Source organism: Bidens hawaiensis, unplaced genomic scaffold (assembly GCF_021521415.1).
Source record: "Bidens hawaiensis isolate Kalapana, Puna unplaced genomic scaffold, B.hawaiensis_p1.1 tig00050100_1, whole genome shotgun sequence".
In the NCBI taxonomy this organism is placed as follows: Eukaryota; Viridiplantae; Streptophyta; class Magnoliopsida; order Asterales; family Asteraceae; genus Bidens; species Bidens hawaiensis.
Window position 1 is genome coordinate 18,308 of NW_027498991.1, and position 24,398 is coordinate 42,705.

At 34.1% G+C, this 24,398-nt stretch overlaps 1 protein-coding gene and 1 pseudogene across 1 annotated transcript; both read left to right on the plus strand.

Annotated features, from left to right (window-relative positions):
• The first annotated feature begins 2,693 nt into the window (after window positions 1-2,693).
• On the plus strand, window positions 2,694-3,794 carry LOC143598422 (uncharacterized). Its single transcript, XM_077076641.1, has 2 exons — window positions 2,694-2,813; window positions 2,931-3,794. The coding sequence occupies exons 1-2, from the start codon at window positions 2,694-2,696 to the stop codon at window positions 3,792-3,794; spliced, it is 984 nt and encodes a 327-aa protein (XP_076932756.1).
• A 1,123-nt stretch (window positions 3,795-4,917) lies between these two features.
• Window positions 4,918-20,044, plus strand: LOC143598424 (TMV resistance protein N-like; annotated as a pseudogene).
• The last annotated feature ends 4,354 nt before the right edge of the window (window positions 20,045-24,398 follow it).

A 24,398-nucleotide genomic window follows, 5' to 3' on the forward strand; every position in this document is an offset into this window, starting at 1 on the left:
AAGGAGAATTTGATGGAAAATCCACTTGTCATGTACCATTTTGAAAACTTCTTGTTAATTTAAAATAAAAGGAAAGATATTGAGTTTTGAATTTAAAATAATTAAAAAATAATAGGAATTGATATGTGGCATTTTGAAGACTCCTTGTTAAATATAAAAAAGGAAGGTTTTTTAAAAATCCACTCTTTTATTATATAGGTAGATTTATAATTAAGAAATAATTTTATAGTACAAAAGATAAACGAGTCATGGGTCACCAAATCCAAATAGCTTTTAAACAGATTATAACATATCATTTATTTGTGAAACCCTTTCATCATCAAACCAAACCCTAATGGGGTGTTTGGGTTCCTTATTTTTTTTCCTTCTTGTAACTTATTAACTTTTATAAGTTAAAAAGGTGTTGGGTAATGTGACCTTTTTAAGTTTTTAAAGAAGGCAAAAGGAGGTTTTGATAAGTTTGGAAGGAGTAACTTATCAAAACCAACTTCCTAATGGGGTGTTAGGGATTCCTTATTTTTCCTTCTTGCAACTTATTAACTTTTATAAGTTAAAAAGGTGTTGGGTAATGTGACCTTTTTAAGTTTTTAAAGAAGGAAAAAGGAGGTTTTGATAAATTTGGAGGGAGTAACTTATCAAAAACAACTTATATAAGTCAAAAGGAGGTGCAAATAAGGAATCCCAAACATGGCCTAAGTATATTATTAACTTTCTTAAAATAAAGAAATTTAAAATCCAAAATATTAAAAATTGAAAAATATAAAACAACATCCGTAATACATGGTTCCGATGTTATATCCTCAACAATTCGAGAGATTATTTTTGATGTTTTATTTGTAAATGGAGGATTCTCATGAATTTGAACCGAATTTACGGGCATAGGTCTCACAAAAACCAGATAGCCTTTAAACAGGTTATAACATCTCATTAAATTAAAACTTAATCTCACCAAATATTTGATATGAAAATCTTACAACATAGAGATATACTAAAAAAGATATTATTAATAGTTAAAAAACAATTTTATAGTAAAAAAAATTAAGCGGATCATGGGTCTCACCAAATCAAATAGCTTATAAATCGGGTTATAACATCTCGTTTATTTGTGAAACTCTTTCATCATTAAACCCTAAATATATTATTAACTTCCTTACAATAAATTAAATTCAAATACAAAAAAATATATAAATATTATAAACAAATAATGTAAAACAACCCCGTATAGAGAATTCTGTAAAATATCCATAAAATAAGATTTTCAAAATTTTTAATAAACTTACTAGCGAAATGAAATTTAAATAAATATTTTCAAAATAGTTTATTACAAATTCTAACAAACTAAAAACGAATAATATAATCAGTTCAAAAAAAATATTAAATAAAAGACTCTGAAAAAAAAAATTAACATTTAAAAAAATTAATAAAATATACGTCAAAAGTTGTAGTTTATCTTATTCAACCAAAATACTATTGACTATTCAAAATGGGTATTTGTCGATCAAAGTAACTTATGTTGTTAGTTCACCAAATAACGCATTTGATAATTGTTAGTATTTTAGTGTAATTGGATTAACTGAACGATTAATATAATCATAATAAACATTAAACAAGTTTTGACCAATTAATGTAATCATAATAAACATTAAGTAACTTTGGAATGTGGATAGTGCACGCTTGCTTTAGTCTACTATGATGTTAGGGGCGGAACCCAAGAAGAGGGTCAGGGGCAGCACCCCGGTTATGAGGTTTTAGTGGTGGCAGCCCCTAGCAGGTTCCAATGGGCAGAGCCCCTGGCTAGATCAGCTTGGAAAATTTAATTTTTGTTAATATTGCTTCATTAAAAACCCATGAATAATATTTTATGATTATGTCACACATAATCATAAGTATTTAATTTGGAGGCGTATTAATTAAATTTAAATTTTGAAACTAAAATAACACATTATTTTAAATAAGTATATTAATAAAAATTCTAGACTCTAATAATATTAATACAAACATTGTACATAATATTATTTAATCTATTATTTAATATTTCATAAATCTTAAAAATTTAAACTCGATAATCGTTATTGTTTGATCAATATATGTTAGGTGTTAAATTATTTTTAAGCGTTACACTCTTAAAACAACCAACAACCTTTTACAAATTTACAGCTGACAAAAGACCAAATCAAGAACCTTACGTTACTCGAAATCCAGAAAATCCTACAACAAAAAAACTCAAGTCTAACAAGGTATGAGACAATGCCTTTTCCTGATAAAGAGTCCTTATTTGTTATCATTAATTGCCTTATTCTAGACGAACAATCATACGATCAACAAATTGAGATGACAAAATTTGAAAAGCTATTTAGATTTATAACCTCAGAGTAGAAAACTATTTTGACATAATAACGAAAGCTATATAGCAGAATAAAGGTGGTGCCTTTTTTGTTTACGGTCACGGTGGGACAGGGAAAACATATTTATGGAAGACATTGTCTTCAGCCATACGATCCCAAGGTAATATTGTTTTAAACGTTGCATCAAGCAAAATCACATCATTATTGTTATCCGGAGGTAGAACAGCACATTCCAGATTTCATATTCTGATTAACCTAAACGAGGACTCATCTTGCGTAATAGAATGAGGTTTAAATGAGGCCAAATTATTAGAAAAAACAAAGCTAATAATTTGGGATGAAGCCCCAATGACCCACAAAGACGCATTTCAGGCTCTGGACAAAGCTTGCAAAGACGTCTTAAAGTCAAAATCATTATTTGGAGGAAAGGTTATTGTCTTTGGAGGCGATTTCAGACAGATTCTGCCGGTAATGTAGAAAGGAAGCAGACAACAAATAGTAAACGCCTCTCTGTGCTCGTCCTATATTTGGCATCATTGTCGTGTTCTTAGATTAACAAGAAACCTAAGGTTAACAATTGGTCAGATATCGGCTAACATAGAAGAGACCAAAAAATTTTCTAAATGGCTACTAGCCATAGGAGAAGGTAAAGTCGGTGGACCTAATGAGAGTACGGCAAAAATAGAGATACCAGATGATTTACTTATTGAACAATGTGACGACCCTACCATAAAGCTAATTCAGTTTGTTTATCTGGACATTCTAAACAGCAGCCAAGACCCTACATACTTTCAACAGAAGGGGTTGCTTGCACCAACAAATGAGGTTGTTCATGAGATTAATGATCGTCTGCTTGAATTCTTTCCTGATGACCCTGTTAAGTACTTAAGCTCCGATTCTGTAGCTAAGTCCGACTATATGCATGGAAATGTCAATCCAACTTTATACTCTACTGAAATACTTAACTATCTTAAAATATCCGGGTTGCCAAACCACAAGCTTATACTAAAATTCGGCGTACCCGTGATGCTTCTAAGAAATATTGATAAAAAAGGCTTATGTAACGACACTATGCTTCAGGTTGTTTCTTTGGATACGCATGTAATCGAAGTGAAAATTCTTTCGGGGAATAATACTGGTGAGAGGATCTCTATTCCAAGAATCTCTCTAACACCTTCTGATAAGAACATAGCATTTACGTTTACAATACGGCAACATCCCTTATCAGTTTGCTTTGCTATTACAATAAACAAAAGTCAAGGACAGTCATTAGGTAGTGTGGGTTTGTACTTAAAGAACGATGTCTTCTCACACGGACAGCTGTATGTCGCACTATCAAGAGTTACTAGCAAAAAGGGTGTGAAGATACTGATTCTAGACAAAAATGACAAACAGGCTAAGAAAACGACAAATGTCGTTTTCAAAGAATTTTTTTCTTATTTGAAATAAAATTTATTGTTATCACTAACAATATTATGATTTCTAAATTTAGAACAATTTTATAAATTCGTGATGTACAACAACAAAAATAACATCACAACAATGAATTATGGATTTAATAGAATTTTATGAATTCATGACGTATAATAACAAACAGTACATGGTAACGAGTCAAACTGGGCTAAATCAATAAATAAAAAACATTTAAAAGTAACCCGCGTAACACGCGGGCTAAAAGTTAGTATATAATAATTTATCTCGGGCACTAATCTCGGGCACACATAGTTTTGCTGTATTTGTTAAATATCTAAACTAATTATGTAAAAAAAACTAATATACAAAGGTTAAATAAAACGAGTGGATAATTTTTTAATACATGACAGCCCCATATTTTTCTCTCTTTTGACCTCGCCTCCTTGTAACTTTCGTATTCTCAACTTTTACATGTTTGACGTTTTGGCAAGGAGTGTTACAATGTATTACACAATGTACCTAACCTAGTTTCATAATAAATAATATTTTTTGGGACGCTCATAATTTTTGTTGTATTTATCAAATATCTAAACTGATTATGACTTAAAAAAGATAATTTATGTCCAAATCTGTTTCGTATTTTCTGGCTGATCTCCGATACTGCCTACATTCTGGGTAAAAACTCAACCCATATTATTATCATCTGTATTTGAATTTTTCATTTTTAGTAAACAAAATAGTCACAATTATAAAGTCAAAGTGAACGTGTAATCAATAACTTATTAAGAAGGGTCAGGACGTTTATATCTCTAAATAAAATAGGAGTCTTTTATCCCCACCTTATCATAGCAAACAATTGTTTTAGTTGATCCATTGATTTCACTTTATTTGATCCTTCAAGTAAATGGGTCTAAGTTATTTATTTTTTAAATGGTTTAGCATTACAAGAATACAACATCATGGTGGATATTCATGTCAAGCATGAATCTTTTGAAACATGGTTAAAGCGCCTAACTAATAAGTTTGAACAAGGGTTAGGTAGACATCTTATCTTTTGTCCCCTGACCATTATAAAGGTTTTCAAACAATTCATCTCTTAAGACTTCATACAAATTATCCCCAAACATTCACGCTTTCATCTCATTCAATTCTTCAAGCAATGGCATCTACTTCAGCTTCACCCATTCGAAGGAGCTTCAAGTATGATGTCTTTTTAAGTTTTAGGGGTGAAGACACCCGCAAGAACTTTGTCGATCATCTCTACCATGCTCTTCAACAGAAAGGCATTATAACTTACAAAGATGACGAAAAAATCTAGAAAGGGGAAAACATCAATGATGAGCTCATCAAATCTATTCAAGACTCGAGATTTTATATCATTGTTTTCTCCAAGAACTATGCGTCCTCATCATGGTGCTTAAATGAGCTCCTAAGATTATGGAGTGCCAGATGATGAACGAGAAGACTGCTTACCCAGTCTTCTATGATGTGGAACCCACCGAAGTCCGCCACCAAAGTGGGGCATTTGGAGAAGCCTTTGCAAAACTTGTTGCCAAACATGAAAAGGGCAGTGGGATGTTCTCCTTCTTTAAACGGTTCACACGGAAGAGGAAGAGGATGTTGGAATATGTAATTGTTCATTGAGATTTGGATATTGAAATTGAAGAAGTTTCTTAGACTGTTGATACTAAGAAAGTTTTGCACTTTGTCAAACAGGAAACTGAAGATGATTTTGCAAAATGGAGAAATGCTATGGAAGATGCAGCCGGCCTCGCTGGGTGGGAGTTGAAGAGCACCGTTAATGGGTAATTGCTTCATCTCATTTTTGTTGTCAAATATTTCTAACTCAAAATCTTGAACATGAAACATGATAAGGTAAATCACTATGTTGTTGCTTCAAATATGATTCTATGTAGTGCCAGATACATGATTTTTTTCTTACGAGGCAAAATATAGGTCTGCCAAAATGAGTTGGGTAATAAACAGGTGGGTTAAAACAACAAATGTGTAGGTCCTGACATCGCCGGATCCGACAACGAACGGTTTTGTTCTTGATAAACGTGCGAGACGGGTGCGGTAAATCAAACGACTAAACATATAATATAACTGAACATATAATATAAATGGAAACGATCTCATTATCGGTTTAAATAATTGATATATTAATAAACGAACCAACCCCACCCAAGGTGAGCTCCCCTTGAGTGGGTGATTTACACCATTGAAACACATACTAAAATGTGACATACAAGTCCTATTTATAGCAAAAGCATAAATATTCTAGAAGACTTTCCCCCGTTGAAGCAAAACGCATGCCCCGAAGCTCTCGTTTCGTATCCGGATTCCTAGCTGACATTAATTATTATCTTGACCGTGAATAAATAATGGGTTTCGTAATTTGATATCACAAGTCACAAATACCTTACAATCACCCCCTTAACTTGTGATCTCAAACATCGTCGAACCATGTCTCGCATTTTCGCAAATCGATAACCGAAGCTTCTTCAATCACCCCCTCAAGGTATGATCCACCTAATTCATTCATGAAGACGTTCTCGCTTCTTTATCCATCTCGGATCTTAAGCAGTATAGGTTCAGAAGTGCTTGACGAAATACCGAGGGCAACGATCAAATGACAAAGCTTATTATTTCCGTGAATGAAATTATTTAAGTAACTCACCCTTAATAAATAAGTATCCCAGATACTCATATCCCACATTTTCAGGTTGAGAGCTTAAACAATTTAATTCCCTATTAAATCCAACTTGTTCAAAAATTATCACCTTAATAAATAAGCATCTCGGATTCTCGTAGCTCACTTTTTCAGGATCCAATTCTCGAACGCCTTGAAAATAACATATAAATAAGATGCTTTGAACACGGTCCAATAATGACGAAATCCGAACAAATTTGACTTTTTCAGTTTGGTCAACATGAAACAATTATTTCCTGGCCCAAAAACATCTTGCAAACATGTGGAAAAAAAATATTAATCTCAGCAGCCCAAATAGGAAAGAAGTGGACCGGCCTGTTTCTTGATCAATTTTAGGCCGCCCATAATATTAACAGCCCAACACATTAGTAAGCAACTGACCCATCAACAAATTCAGCTCATACCATCTTTGATAAATATCCAGCCCAAGCCCATTTCCCTATATTTACTTATATCAGGGCACAAAAAACATCTCTTATTGCTTCTGTAGGTCCCAAAACCGGAACGGTTTTGTTCTTGATAAACATGCTCGAGACGGGTGCGGTATAAACAAATGATATATAATATTGAACGACTCCGTAACCAGTAACAAAAGATTCATAACATAAAAACGAACCGATCCCACCCAAGGTGAGCTCCCCTTGGGTGGTTGTTTTACACCTTACACAAACACATAAATAAAACCAACAAAGTCCTACTTATAGCTAAACTAAAAACATTCTAGAAGACTTTCCCCCGTTGAAGCAAAACGCGTGCCCCGAAGCTCTCGTTTCGTATCCAGATTCCTAGACGACATTAAGTATTATCTTGACCGTGAATAAATAATGGGTTTCGTACTTTGATATCGCAAGTCACATTTTTGGCCTTACAATCACCCCTTGACTTGTGATCTCAAAACATCGTCGAACTGTGTCTCACATTTCGTAAATCATCTAGATAATCGAAGCTTCTTCAATCACCCCCTCAAGGTATGATCCACCTAATTTATTCATGAAGATGTTCTAGCTTCTTTATCCATCTCAAATCTTAAGCAATATAGGTTCAAAAGAGCTTGACGAAATACCGGGGACAACGATCAAATGACAAAGCTTATTATTTCCGTGAATGAAATTATTTAAGTAACTTGCCCCTAATAAATAAGTATCCCAGATACTCGTATCCCACATTTTCAGGTTGATAGCTTAAACAATTTAATTCCCTACTAAACAGTTCAAAAATTATCACCTTAATAAATAAGCATCCTGGATGCTCGTAGCCCACGTTTTCAGGATCCAATTCTCGAACACCTTGAAAATAACATATAAATAATATGCTTTGAACACGGTCCAATAATGACGAAAAACCCAATCACATTTGACTTTCTCAGTTTGGTCAATCCGAACATTATCAATTTCACCGCTTTTTTTTTTTCCCATAATCAGCCAAAAATCTTGTTATAATTTTAATTGGCATGCCCCAAAACTAACAACAATCCATTAGCTCATAAGCATAACATGCTGGACCTTTTGGCCCAAGTCTGATCCATCATCTTATGGCCCATAAAATATCTCATGACTCCATGAGGTCCCAACAGTTTTGATGAAGGCCAGCCCAAAACAATTAACTAGAAAAAGTATTCAGTAGAGTTTCAAGAACGCAAACCTTAAAAGATCATGGCAGCCGCCACCAGATGGATGCAAGGTCATTCACCGGAAAAACGGATTCCGGAGGCCCGCCGACCACCGGAAAAACGCGCCCCTGAAAAACCTGCCTTCCGGCCACCGTCGCACCCTCCAACATCATACACACAGTCACCGCAGCCACCCACACACCACAGCGGTTTCAGTCATCAATCTTTCACTTTATTCTCGGCCACCAAAAAACGAATTCCGGTGACCACCGCCGTGCGCCGCCTTCACCAAAAGCCACCAGCAACCTTTCTGGCCGGAAAACTGTTCTTCTGCCAACACCCTGCGCCAACAGCCACTCGCCTCCACTGCCGTGACCCTCTGCTCTTCACTGAACCCAATAAACAAGGCTGAGATTCCATATCTACACACAAGACGAACTTCAAGCAACTTTATTTCCCCAAATCTTCAAACCTTATTTCCAAAACTTCAACGGAATTAACGTCTCGGTTCGGGTAATAGCGGAAATAAAACCCGAATATCAAGAACAAAGTTGAATAATAAGATTCGACCCGCTCTGATACCAATTGTAGGTCCCGAAACCGGATCCGACAACGAACAGTTTTGTTCTTGATAAACGTGCTTGAGCGGGAGGTGTATAAACAAACGATAGATAATATTGAACGACTCCGTAACCGGTAACAAAAGATTCATAACATAAAAACGAACCGATCCCACCCAAGGTGAGCTCCCCATGGGTGATTGTTTTACACCTTACACAATACACATAAATAAAACCAACAAAGTCCTATTTATAGCTAAACTAAAAACATTCTAGAAGCTTTCTTACCGTTGAATCTAAATGCGTGCCCGAAGTTCTCGTCTCGTGTCCAGTTTTCTCGCCTACTTTAATTATTAACTTGACCGTAAATATATAACGGGTTTCGTACTTTGATATCGCAAGTCACATTTTTGGCCTTACAGCTTCAGTATAGCTGCCGCCATCTTCAGACCCGATGACGGCTGCCGGAAAACTCGTCGGAGACCCTATCACCGGTGACCGGTTGCGGGAAAATCTAGTTCCGGTCACCACAGCTGCCACCGGTTCAAGGATCGCCGTCACCTGATAACTTCAGCCACACCCCGCTCACCATTACCGTAGCCACCGGCCACATCCTCCGAACGTCCATCTTCAACATCGTCGTTACAGTGTACAACCAGTACCACCGCCTCCGAGTCTTCAAAATAACCTCACCGCCATGGATGAAGAATACCAAAAATAAAGGCAGCAAACATCAAATCGGAAAGAACTGATCTGATATTGTAGATTAAATATAAATCGAGCAATATCTGACATAATTGATCATCATGGCACAAGAATCAGATTTCAATTTGATGGAGCAGAACCTTCATGAAGAACATGAAAATAAGACCCAGATCTGCAATTACCTTTTTATTTACAAGATGAAATCATCTCTAACAGGTAGAGATGCACGAAAATAGCTTCTAATCATCAATATGTCATCCAAGCATCAATCTGAACATCATATGTTGTGATTCGTTCATGAAACAGCCTCTTGCTCTTTGTGATAAGCCCACATAAATTTCATAAAAATATTAAATATTCATAAAAAAAACCGAACATTTAAACAGCAAGGAATCCGGATCTACAAATTCGAGACAAACTTCAAACACTTTATTTCTCAAATCTTCAAAATTTATTTCCAAACGTCAACTTTATTTCCAAAACTTCAACGGGTCTTCAAGAAATTAACGTCTCGGTTTAGGTAATTACGGAGATAGAACCCGAATATCAAGAACAAAGTTGAATAAGTTGATTCAAACCCGCTCTGATACCAATTGTAGGTCCTGACACCGCCGGATCCGACAACGAACGGCTTTGTTCTTAATAAACGTGCGAGACGGGTGCGGTAAATCAAACGACCAAACATATAATATAACGATAATATAAATGGGAAAGATCTCATTATCGGTTTAAAGAATTGATATATTAATGAACGAACCGCCACCCAAGGTGAGCTCCCCTTGGGTGGGTGATTTACACCATTGAAACACACACTAAAATGTGACATACAAGTCCTATTTATAGCAAAAGCATAAATATTCTTGAAGACTTTCTCCCGCTGAAGCAAAACGCGTGCCCCGAAGCTCTCGTTTCGTATCCGGATTCCTAGCTGACATTAATTATTATCTTGACTGTGAATAAATAATGTGTTTCGTAATTTGATATCGCAAGTCACAAATATTGCCCATACAAAATGATATAAACTAGGTTAGGTACCGTGTAGAACACAAGTTAAAATAAATAAATTTATATAAATAATAACACAATGTGAAATATAAAAAATATGCTCAACATATAAAAAATATAATATATGGTAAATAAATTAAACAATACACAATATGAAAATAAAAAGTTAAAAATTTCATAAATCTCTAAATATTCTTTGTATACAATATTTATAATTTAATTTGTAACTTTATCCTTCATATTAAAATTAGTAGTTTCAATTTGTTTTTGGTTTCAACTCTATATAATGGAACACATAATTAACCTTGTGTTAAAACAGTTTATATTAAAACAAACAACATATAAAGTGATTGGCCTTAACTTTTATTAATCTTCATTGCAAAAGAAACAATAAGTGAAAATTTCTTTCTTTAAATTTGAAATTAATTATTTTATCTAAATCAACGTGAAAATTTGTTAATTATAAAAGCTTAATATTAATAACTAATACAATATATTTATATAAAACTAAATAATATATTTACGTTGGAATTAAATTTTTTAAATCAGGAAATAATTATTAAAAAGAGAAAATAATAGATCAAATAGAAAAAAAATAAAATATGAAACTATTAATAAGAAAAAAAATATATATATTTAATATGAGAGAGATGTGGAAAGTTTTGTAAGGATCATTCATGTGTAATAACATATGAATTAAGACCCGTATAGATCACGGGTTATATTAAATACATTACCTGTGTAGAATACGGGTTAGAATGAATAAATTTATTTAAATAATAACATAATGTGGAATATAAAAATATGTTTAACATAAAAACATATAATATATGATAGAATAAATTGCACAATACACAATATGGAAATAAAAAGTTAAAAATTCATAAATCTCTATATATTTTTTATACGATATTTTTAATTTAATTTATAACTTTATCCTTCGTATTTAAATTTATATTTTCACTTTTTTTTGTTTTTAACTCCAGGTAATGGAAAACATAATTGACCATATGTTAAAACATGTTATCTTAAAAATAAATAAACCATCCAATGCAATTTGCCTTAGCTTTTATTAATCTTAATTGCGAAAAAAAAGTGAAATTTCTTTATTTGAAATTTGAAATTAATTATTTTATCTATATTAACGTGAAATTTTATTACTTATAAAAGCTTAATATTAATAACTAATACAATATGCTTATATAAAACTAAATAATATTTTTATGTTGGTGTTAAACTCTTTAAACCAGGAAATAATTATTAAAAAGAAAAAATAACAGACCAAATAGAAAAAAAATTTAAAATATGAAACTATTAATAAGAAAAAGGAACATATATCTAATATTAGAGAGAGGTGGAAAATTTTATAAGAATCACTCATGTGTAATAACGTATGACATTAAGACCCGTGTACAACACGGGTTATAATAAATATATTTATTTAAATAATAAGACAATGTGAAATACGAAAAATATGTACAAAATATATAAAGATATAATATATGGTAGAATAAAGGGATATTGTATGTTAATAATCTAAACTTTGACATATTGACAGGTATTAATCCCAACTTAAGAAATTTCCTAGGTTAATCCCAACTTTCTTCCTATTGGCCTCCATCGAGGCTTTTCCTAAAGGAGACTAACCCGAATATTTTTAGAGCAAAAAATTGCCAGTTCTCCAATTTAATAGGGACAAATGAAAAACATAAATAAACTTCAAAACCTAGCACCACCGTCATTGTCACCTCCACCACCACCTCCGCCGACCACCGCTACCCCGCCTCCGCTGTCACCACCACTACCGTTACCTCCGCCGCCACCATCACTACCGTTACCTCCAGCACCACCACCACCGCTGTCGCCATCACCGCCGTCGCCACAAACGTCACCTCCGCTGCCGATACCATCACTATCACCACATTCGCCGCCACCGTAGCCCGCCGCTGCTGCCGCCACTCTTGCCTCCGGTGCCACCACCATCGCTGCCGTGTTGATTATAGGTTTATGGGAGAGCTTGAAAATTTATATTATTTTCAATTAATATATATATATAGTAACGAAAAAATAAATAAATAATACATTTATATATATTATTTTTATATCCTTTTTTTATTTTTAATTTTAAATATATAAAAAATCATTAATTAACGGTAAACGAGCTGAACTAGAGCCTAAAAAACTACCTATGAGCTGAGCCGAGCTTCAGAAATAAAAATAGAATCGAGTCGAGCTCGTGCTCGTTTCGGCTCATTCGCACCCTAGTTGGAGAGAAAAATAAATGTGGTTTATAACATACAAAAGTTTTTCACCCCATCAACTTGAAGAAATGACATATTTTTCCCAAAAACTAACTGGGTTAGTCTTCGTTAGAAACAGACTTAGTGGAAACCAATTTGGTGAAAACTGGGATTAATGTTGGGAATTTCTTAGGTTGGGATTAATGATGGCCAAAATGTCAAAGTTTGGATTATTAAATCTAATATCCCTAGAATCAATTACATATCACACAATATGAAAATAAAAAGTTGTTGAAAATTCATAAATCTCAAAATATTTTTTTGTATATAGTATTTGTAATTTTAACCTCCATATCAAAATTAGTAGTTTTGTTTGCTTTGAACTTTAGATAATAAACACATAACCCTTATCATGCGTTAAACCAGGTTTTCTTAACAACAAATCAACCATCTATAGTGATTAACCTTAGTTTTTATTAATCTTTATTGCAAAACAATAATAAAATGAAAATTCATAAATCTCTAAATATTTTTTGTATACAATGTTTGTAATTTTAATATCCATATCAAAATTAATAGTTTTGTTTTGTTTTTGCTTTCAACTTCAGATAATAAAACACATAACTTATCATGCGTTAAAATAGGTTTTCTTAAAAACAAATCAACTATATATATATAGTGATTTACCCTAGATTTTATTAATCTTTACTGCAAAACAAGAATAAAATGGAAATTTTTATCTTTAAAATTTGAAATTAATTATTTTATCAAAATTAACGTGAAAAATCATTACTTATAAAAGCTTAATATTAATAACTAATACAATATATTTATATAAAACTAAATAATGTATTTATATTGGTATTAAAGTTTTTAAATCAAAAAAAATTATTATTAAAGAGAAAAAATAATAGAGTAAAAAGAAAAAAAAGTTAAATATAAACTATTAACAAGAAAGATAAATATATTTATGTCACGCCCCGTTGAGCGATTTGCGGAAGCGTAAAACGGAAATGTAACAGATACAACTGGTATCAAATACATTGTTCATAAAGAAACATTACTAACTAATTTACAATATATTACATCGTTCTAACATCTTTTACAACTAGGTGATACAATCAAAACTAGCTCTTCAACTACTTTACTTCTAACTCACATGCTCACAACATCGCTCATAATCCGAACACGAAACACATATGCAATCTATTCCACCTTTCTGATTACCTGAAAAGCATGTTTAAAAACGGTCAACTACGAATAGTTGGTGAGTTTCATAAGTTTTAACGAACTCAGTTCTGCGTACAACATAGTCATAGCTTGTATGTACGTGCGTATGTAAAATATGTATTTACGATTGTATATATATGTTCAGCCGTATCCTTGTGTGTACATATGCATACATGTAAGTTGATAATATGAGTTCGAATTTGCGATGAAATCGTGACTGTTTGTTCATATTGCGTGTTTTCATTTTTCATATTTAATCAACCACTGGGCCCCCCTTCTGCCCACCACGGTTCCACATAAAATCAACCGCTGTGGCCCCCCTTCCCCTTCCGCCCACAACGGTTCCTCGTAACGTCAACCATCGTGGCCCCCCTTTTGCCCACCATGATTCCACGTAAACTCAAACATTACACAGTGTACACACAGATAATTAGTATTTTCTACACATAGTATTTCCTACGCCTATTCACATAGCATGTATATAGACACACGTACACATATAGTATTTATCACGTATCACTAAACACTGTGGCTCCCCATCTGCCCGCAATACGCATAATCACATTAGTTTCTTAACATTCATGTCATAATCAAGTTAGTTTGTTTAGTTGCAGCAGAACTTGGCTCATAAGCCATACTCAACTTTAGTTTATTAACTTGCAGCAGAACTTGGCTCTAGGCCATACTCAACTTTAGTTTATTAAGTTGCAGCCGAACTTGGCTCAGAGGCCATACTCAACTTTAGTTAGTCCCTTCCGCCCACAATAGCCCCATGGTCATCACAGACCACGTTATTCCCCATGGCCGTTACAGACAACGTTATTCACCCATGGCCTTACAGACCATGTTATGTTTAACAGTACACAACATATTTGTATAAACGTGTAGTCACGTGTAATTTCATTATGTTTTGGTATTGGTACCAAATTCACTTAATTTGTCATTCAAGAATATTATTCACCATTCATTCGCACGTAATCAGTCGTTATGTTTGTAGGGAATTTTTGTAAGTAAACATTTAGACAATTTATATCCTGAACCGTTCCAGGTAGATAGCGTATATAAATATGATTTTCACCCCAAAAAGTTCGTAAACAGTTTGAAAAGAGGGGTCATGAAACTCACGGTTTTGTAGGCACTCAGTGCGAGATCAGCTCGGGGTTCGTTTCCCTTGCTATCACTTAGTCCCTATAGTTAATATTATAATAATATTAATATTTTAATATTATTATAATGTTTACACTAAGCTAGGCTGCATAGTTAGTCTGGGTGTGGCTGTAACACCCAGTAAGTGTCAATAGGCTTAGATTGTGATGTTGTTCAATGCCTAATGTTTAAAATCGAACTTGGCTCAGTTTCCTCGTTTCACCAGCTGGGCCAAGTTGTTCGTTTACGCGTTTGGAAAACAGTTATGGGGATGTAAGCTTGGGTAAATGTGCTGGTTAATAAAATGATTAAGTTATAAAGAAAGATCACAATTTAGGGGTCTGGATTTGCTATAGGGCTCGTTTCCGTTTATTCAGTTTGAGTTGGAGAAAAACGTGCACAATCTACCCAAATTGTCTGGATTTCTCACAAAAAGTTCATTTTTACATAATTAATCCGAAAATACGCTTCTTGATCGTTTTTTATGTTCTGATATCCCAACAGGTTCGTTAATCACGAACTTGCCGGTTTTCATCAGAATTGAATTTGTTTAATCTTCAAATTAGCATAATTAATTATCCATTAATCATTAGATCATGAAAATTTAGACCCTTATCAAATAAAATATTTATATTTTTATAAAAATATTTCTGGAATCATTTACTGATTTATAAATTTATAAAAAATTATTTTATATGCTATAATTAGCTCGAAAATCATCCGTTTATATCAAATAATTTCCGAAAAATCCATAAAAATTCCTAAATGATCAAAATACTTCTCAAAATAACCTGTAGCAATTCCAGAATCTAACAATCTTGCCAAATGCCATTTCGAACCAAAAACGACTATGAAAATCCGAATAAATGCAATTGCAGAAAACATACCTAGGGTTTTCCAAGTGACCCCAAACTTCATATGTGATCATTAGATATAAAATCTGAGTTCGCCAAAAAATTTCATAATTTTTCCAGTACTTTAAGTAATTTTCCCAAATGAACGCCCAAAATCGGTAATAAATTCGCCAAATATTCTCAGATGGTCAAAAACTTACCAAATTTGAATAGGGACTCAATGATATGGTCCCTGATGTCCCTGCAAAATTTCATAACCTAACCATATGAACATCACAACCTTAACCTAAACAGCCCGTAATCGAGTAAATCGGTATTACCTCTGCGGTTTTGGTTCGTTTTCGCTTTCTTAATCAAGTTTCCGGGTTCTTGTGCTTCTATGTAAGCTAGGTACAAGTCCTATATCACAAACCAAGCATGTATCATCAAGAGACCAGCCCTGAAAGTTAGGGTTTCGGTTAGGGTTCTAAACCGAACTTTTAAACCGTAAATACTTCGTTTAAACCCTCTAATCCGTGTTTATGGCCAAAAACACTATCAAACCAGGTTTCTAACCATGTGTTTGATCAAACCATATTTTTAAACAATTATTAGGGTTTTTGCATGGTTAGAAGTGTTTTTTGGTAATCAAACTATGTTTATATGTAATCAAACATGTTTAAACAAGTTAAAAATTGATCAAAATGACAAGTTTACCTAGGGTTTTGGTTAGAACATATGAAGAAGCACCCTAGCAGTTGCAAATGGCCAGATTTGTTTTGTGGAAAAGCTTGTGATTTAAGCTAGAAAAAAAATAAATAAAAAGGGGTTTCCAGTCCACTTTTGCGGGCTCGACTTCTTGGCCCCCTTTTGGGCCCAATTTTGGCCCATTAGTCTCGTTTTCCTTGTCCGATCGTGAAATCCCGAGTCCAATTTTATTTCGGGTTTGGTTTTTGGCAAGAAAAATATACCGGGTATGATAAACAGCGCGAAAACGAGTCTTTTTCAGCCGTTTTTGTGTAAATTTAGAAAACATACCATTTGTTTGTAAAAATCGAAAATATTTTCACGGATAGCTTAAAACATCCCCAAAAGGTGTTTGATAGATCTCTTTCGGCTTAACGGATGATACAATGCTTGTTTCGGAACTATCTTTCGCGTTTAAATCCATAGCGGGTAGTTAAATGAGCATGTTTTCGTTTAACTAGTTTGCTATCATACTAAGGTCTTAATATCAATATGTTGGCTTATAATAGACGTATATCACTTATAGATGTCCCCCCGGGATATCTGGGTCATAACCAGACCCTTTCGGTTATTCGTTTGTTCGATACGTAATAAGCGGTTAATCGCTTATTCGATAAACAATTGCTAAGGTATACTCGATTTTTGTCACGAATGTCACAATTTAATAAGAGAGAGATGCGGAAGAATTTTGTAAGAAGCTATCTTGTGTGATACCATATGGCATTAAGAAACCTTTGTTTATTATATAGTATAGATAAGATTAAAATTTCAATATTAACTAATGATACTTAATGCATAATAAAGTTTTTGTTAACTATGAAATCCCAAGATTGTGTGATTTCCATTCATGTGGGCCTTTTACAGATAATAGTATCCTCAAAAGCCATATTTAACCTCAAGAGAGAACTAAGATTTTTTTTTTTGTTTATTTTCTACCTTTTCTACTTAGGCATGGAACCTCCTTAATTAATAAGTGGATTTGCTAATGGTTGGATTTTAGGTTCGTAATTAACTATTCATATGAGGCTTTGAGTAATTTGATTGAATCTTCTTTACCATACAGGCATGAAGCAAAGTTTATCCAAAAAATTGTTATAGACATTTCATTAAAGCTGAGTTTCATCCATTGGAGCGTTGATGAGAAGTTAGTAGGCATGGATGCCCGGGTAAAGGATGTGGTTTCATCTTTAGCAACTGAATCTGAAGATGTTCGCATGATAGGAATAAAGGGGATAGGAGGTGGCGGCAAGACCACTTTAGCGAGAGTTGTTTTTGATCATATATCCAATGGGTTTGAAGGTAGTAGTTTTGTTGAGAATGTTAGAGAAGTTTCAAAACACTCTTTGTCTGGTTTGAAGAAATTGCAAAAATAGATCCTTAAAGATGTCTTAAATGATCAAAGCATTGTTGTAAAAGATGTTTACGATGGGAAAAATAAAATGATCAAAATGTTGGGTAGTAGCAAAGTTCTTGTTGTTTTAGATGATGTGGATAATATAGGCCAGCTTGAGGCATTAGCAGGTAATCCAAATTGGTTTAAGCCAGGAAGTAGAATCATCATCACAACAAGAGATGAGCAATTGTTGATAGCACACCGGGTGCACTTCATTCTTGATGTCAATCTTTTATCAAATGAGGAAGCACTATGCCTTTTCAGTAGGCATGCATTTGGGAGAGAGCTTCCAATTCACGGGTACCAAGAGCTATTGAAAAAAGTTGTGCAATATGGTGCAGGTCTTCCATTAACACTCAAAGTTTTGGGTTCACATCTTTGTGGTAGAAGTGAGCCTGAATGGGTAGATGCCATAGAAAGACTTAAAACAATTCCGTTGAAGGAAACTTTGGAAAAATTGGAACTAAGCTATAATGGTCTAGAGGATGATGAAAAAGAAATATTCCTAGATGTTGTATGCATACTAAAAGGTGAAACAAAAATCAGAGCAATTAGAGTACTTCAATGTCGTGGATTTAATGCCCAAATAGGTTTAAGAGTTCTTGAGCAGAAATCTTTGATAACTGTTTCTGCTTCTAAGTACGAAGGTTTGGGCTTCCATGACCATATTGAAGAAATGGGCTGGAATATTGTTCGGCGCTTGCACCCTAACAAGCCTAGCAGACATAGTAGATTACGGATTCAAGAGGAAATAGAAGACCTACTGGTTAATGAAACGGTAAATTTCAATTTTATACGAATGGTGGAAAACTAGAACTTCTTTATTTGCTATGACAGTTTCATAACAATTATTATTTAATTTTATTTACATGGTACTAAAGAAACAAAATGTATAAAACTAGACTATACGGGTCTCGATGCACCAATTATTTTGAAAGGTCTTCAAAAGATGAAGGGACTTAGATTTTTTTATGTGAATAGTAGATTTTGTTATTGGAATGTTAATGATGTCAGCCAATATCTACCGGATTCTTTACAGGTTCTATCTTGGCATGAACACCCTTTTCAGTTTTTACATGAAACCTTTCAGGCAGAGAACCTTGTTAACCATGAAATGCACCGAAGCAAAATATCTGAACTTTGGGATAAGGGAGAAGGAAAGGTAGAATAATGGTTGATCAGTTATTTTGCACAATGCATATAATGTTATATTTTTTCATTACACTAATTTTCATGCAATATTTTCCTTATGACAGGTTCTTAATAAGCTTAAAATCCTTGATCTCAAAATGTCAAATTTTAGAACCTTTGACCTTAGGTTGACTCCACATCTCGAAGTGTTAGATTTTAAAGGATGTGATAACTTTGAAGAACTCCACATGCTTGTTGAATGTCCGAACCTCAAAGTCCTGAAACTTAATGGTTGTAAGGTAAGTAAACTTAACCTTGGGCTGACTCCATGTCTTGAGAAGTTAAATCTTGACGGATGTGAAGACTTTCTAGAACTCCAACTGCCCGTTCAATGTCGGAACCTCAAAGTCCTCAAACTAGGTGGTTCGAAGGTGAGTAACCTTAACCTTGGAATGACTCCACATCTTGAGCTGTTAAATCTTGAAGGATGTGAAGACTTTGTACAACTCCAATTGCCTACTGATTGTCCGAACCTCAAAGTCCTGAAACTCGTTGGTTCTAAGGTGAGAAGCCTTAACCTAGAGATGACTCCTCATCTAGAGTATTTTTCCTTTGGTCCATACGTTTACGAAAACCCTGAGTACATTTTAGAAACTATTTGTGGTTTACAACATTTAAGAGAGCTAACACTTGAAGGAAGTATTCCTCAGGATGTGTGGCGGTTGCAAAGTCTAGAGAAGCTATCTTTAAGGGAGCAACAGTTTCGGCATCTTCCGGAAAGCATTTGTATGTTGAAACACCTAAAATCACTTGAACTTGATTCTTGTCTGTCTCTTGAGCACTTACCTTGTGAATATTTACAACTTAGGGCGTTTAGAGGACTTAATCATATGGAATTGTGTATCCTTACGAGATATTCCGAACAACATATGCAAGATGAAATGTTTAAAATGGTTAGAGCTCAACTCTTGTGATAATATTAAGAAATTGCCAGAGGATCTTGGGAGTTTAGAATGTTTGCAACAGTTATGGATAAAAGATATGGGCATAAGTCGTCTTCCGCGGAGCATTTATAAATTGAAATGTCTGCGCATTTATGGGTCCATGGAGCAGCTAGTGTCCTTTGGTTTTACATCCGTGAAAAATTCCTCGGGATTTACGCACGTAGATCTGTAAATAAGATAAGCAAACACAAATTGAGTATCTCAATCCTAATATCTTTTTACATTATTAATCATTGAATAGGGTGACTCAAAATTCTCTAAATTTTAACACATTGTTAATCACTACTCCCTTTTGTTTTTATTGGAGAATAAAAAGAGTGTTAGTATATTTTATGTTGTGTCATGGTCTGTATAGGTTAGGTTGATAGGGCTTGCAAATTGACGTAATAGTTAAATTGTAATGTTAATTATGTGTTTTGTACCCTATACCCATGGCTTATGTGCGTATGGGAGGCCATGTTCATGGGCCATGCGAGTAAGAATGTAATGCGCATGAAAGGTTTCTAAATACCAAAACCCCATGCGTATGGAATAGTTTTTGCACAATCAATTAATGAAAAATATGTTTAAGCATTGTTACTCTATCCAAATCTCACCAAAACATCAAAACAGTTAAATCGTTCATAGTCATCCCAAGTGTCGGTTCTAATCATGTCAAACACGACTAATTAGATTATGCATTGTTAACCAATACTAGATATCAAAGAAAGAGATAAAATAACGTATTTACAACTCGTATCAGAGCTAAAGTTGCTCGTGATACATCGTGTTCTTTGTCCGCTACTAAATATGATTCGAGATTTTTAATTAGTGTTCGGTTGTTGAGATTGATTGCTGATTTCGTGTTGCTAATCAATTCCCGAGCCTATTAGGATTGATGGTGATTTAGGCGTGCAGAGATATGAAAAACCCCCATATGCCTTGATCTGGTTCCATACGCATGGAAACCTTTCCATACGCTTGTAACCGCTCTAAACAAACTCATATGCTTAATGCTTCATATGCATACATGTTTATGCGTATGGGAGTACCTCATACTCATATTTCATCCTCTAGGGTTTCCATTTGTCTTAGATCATTCTGAGAATTCGATTCAACTAGAAGAAATTCGATTCTAGTCACAGGGAATCCGATTCGATTGGAAGAAATTCGATTAGATTTGTTTTGATATTCGATTCGATTCGTTTGGGATTCAATTCAATTCGTTGTGGAATTCGATTCGAGTCATTTGGAAATCGATTCGTTTTGAAATTTGATTCGATTCATTTTGAATTCCATTCGATTCGTTTTCAAATTCGATGCGATTTGTTTCGGATTCGATTCAATTCGTTTTGGAATTCGATTCGATTTGTTTTGAAATTCGACTCAAGCCGAGGGCTCTCCCCTTGGACCCTTCTAGGGGCAGGACTCCGCTGCTAGGATTGTTGCACCAAACCCCGTTTGTTAGGGGCTTCACTACCCTAGAATTTGTTAAGTGAGGATGTGCGAAAATATATATAACTAATAAAACGATTCGCAACTAAGCTTTAAAAACCAAACAACCTAACCTAGTTCACACAATCGGCAAGTGTACCGGTCGCGTGTAGCAAAGAGAAAGGAAGTCTGGGTATCAAACTCAAGGACACTAGAGGTGGCTCGGATACTAAACCCTAACTAAGTCCTGCCCTAAAACAATATTTAATTAATTATTATTTTTTTTTATTTTGTTTTAATTAATTTAAACTAATTTATCTAACTTACTTAACTTAACAAAACTAACGGAAAAACTTAACGGCACTAACGGAGCTCTCAAATATGATGAAGGGCAACCACCTAGGTAAGGAATCTTAACAACTATCAACGACGCTCGGGTGACAACGAACACATGAAACCGGGTTCTAAGGATGATCTAACTAGACAATAATAAGGGAAAATAGATCCCCACGGTCAGTTTTACTAAAGACCCCTAAAAACGTCTAGAAAGAAAGGTAAAGTACGGTTGATTTTCTAAGTACCCTAATGATTTGTTACTTGGTCCATATCAAAATCACAAACTCCACTAAGGCTCGTAATCCTAACAAACCTAGGGAATAAGGGGTAATTCAATATTAAAGATTAAATAACTCGGCTTACAAATTAACCTAATCAACGGCTAGAAAACCGAACGAGGTCTCGCAACGGCTAACTAAATCGACTAGACCAAAGAGATAAAACCGACTCCTAGTGTCTTGGTCCGACTAAAAGGAGATGAACTACTGAGATGGACAACTCTAACCAATCAAACCCTATGGTGACGTCTACCATAAACAACCAAAAACACCAAGTAATCAGTCTAGCATGCAATCCTAAACAAAACACAAAACTAATTCATGTAAAGATAAAATCACACGGGGTTTAATTAATAAAATATTGACAAACTCAATAGCAATCATAGAATAAAATCAAAATAATATGAACTTGACAATAAAATAGAAAATCACTTATATGTTCGTTAGCCAACCCAAATCAATCGTCAACACATCGTCAATCAACCAAACCTAGGTAGCTTTAATGAGTTTAACTAATCATAATAATAATAATGAACGAATCAAAATTATTTGGGTTCATGTCAAGAAATTAGAAGAAAGAGAAATAAATGAGTTCGAACCAAAAATATATATGATGAACCCTTAAGCTCCAAATAATTTATCTTTACTTGCCCTCAAGATGCTAAAATCAAGCCTCCACCAAAAACCACTATGTTCTCCTGTTTGAATATAACAGCGGCCAAAAATCTTTGTAGTGCACTTCTCCAAAGCTTCTAAAAGGACAAAATATATATATATATTCTGTCTCGTTTTCTTCTTTCTAGAACCCACGGCTCCTCACTTGATTTTCTTGTCGTCTGCTTCTGTCCTTCCTTGCGGCGCCCCAACAATTCTTTATATCATCATTCTCTTCATTATTGTAGGGTTTGTTTCTTTTTCTCCAAGTTGTCATATGTTAGCTTATGGCCCACCAAGTATGTTAAAGTTCTCACAAAAAGCCCCAATACTCGTAGCTCGCCACCGACAATGCATGTTGGTTTCCTTGAAGACCAAAAAATTATTAATAACCATTACATATAATAATATTAGATTAGATTAAAATGTAAACGAATTCAATCATAAGCAAATATTAATATATATTGATATTGAACTTTTGAAACACATGTGAAGTAAAACTAACTTCACGTTTTTTTTTTCTTTTCTTTCTTTCTTTCTTTTTGTTCTTTTCTATTTCTTTTTTCTTTCTTAGCCCAAAATAAACATAAAACCAAGAGACGTTTAAACCAATCAAAAAGGATTATTGTTGATTTACTCTTTATTTCTTTGTCTCTTAAAATACCTTAAATATTCACATATAAGCCACTTGAAAGTAATATTTAACAAAAAACTTGCTCAAAAGTATTAAAAAGTGTAGGAAATCATAACATTATTTATATATAATTTAAAGCACATCAAGTGATGCTTGTAATTTGTTACATTAGTCATGCCTAACTGAAAAGAGGTGTGACCATAAACTCCGATAGTAATAGGATTCGTAAGTTTCTAGCCCCTTTCTCTGTTATGTTTTCTGGGCTGTATGTATACTCCTATGTGCTTAGTTAATACACTTACCTTAAGTGTATGCTATATGAATGTTTATGAATGATATAGAAAGAGTAAGAATATGCACGTGAATGTATATGAATACATGTATATATATAACATAAGGTGTGTAAAGTATGTATGGTTGTATGGTAACGTATGTATGGTCGTTTGGCAAGATATGTATGGTTGTATGGAATGAGAAGAAGGGACCGTACCTTAATAATATCCGAGGTATGCAGTGCACCGGTCACTAATAGTATCCAAGGTATGTAGGGCACCAGACCCTAATAATATCCGAGGCATGTAGGGCACCAGACCCCAATAGTATCCGAGGTATATAGGGCACCGGACCCTAATAATATACGAGGTATGAAGGGATCGGACCCTAATAATATTTGTGGAAGTAGGGCGAAATGCTCTTTAAAACGTAGAAATAATTGTGTACGTATTGGTAAGTTAAAGTAAGAAAGAATGGAAGAATGAATGTATGAAAGCAAGAATGTTTGTATGTATTTACAAAAGAAAGCTAATCAGGTTAAATATGTAATGCATATCTTCGGATACGTATATGTAAGTATGCGAATGTAATGTATGCTGCCTGATTAACTAGAACTCACATAACGTAGCTGACTTTTACTATGCACGTAGGTAAATAGGTTTGAAGCAAGGGAGACACATGGCATGAACTTAAGAGATTGGCATCTGAAGGGAAAGAATGTTATGATGTTTTCTTT

What these genes read in the sequence shown, in the direction of transcription:
- LOC143598422 (XM_077076641.1), top strand. Translation starts at nt 2,694, where the DNA reads ATGACCCACAAAGACGCATTTCAGGCTCTGGACAAAGCTTGCAAAGAC. An exon ending in ATTTCAGACAGATTCTGCCG is followed by an intron (nt 2,814 to 2,930) that starts GTAATGTAGAAA and finishes ACAATTGGTCAG; the next exon opens with ATATCGGCTAACATAGAAGA.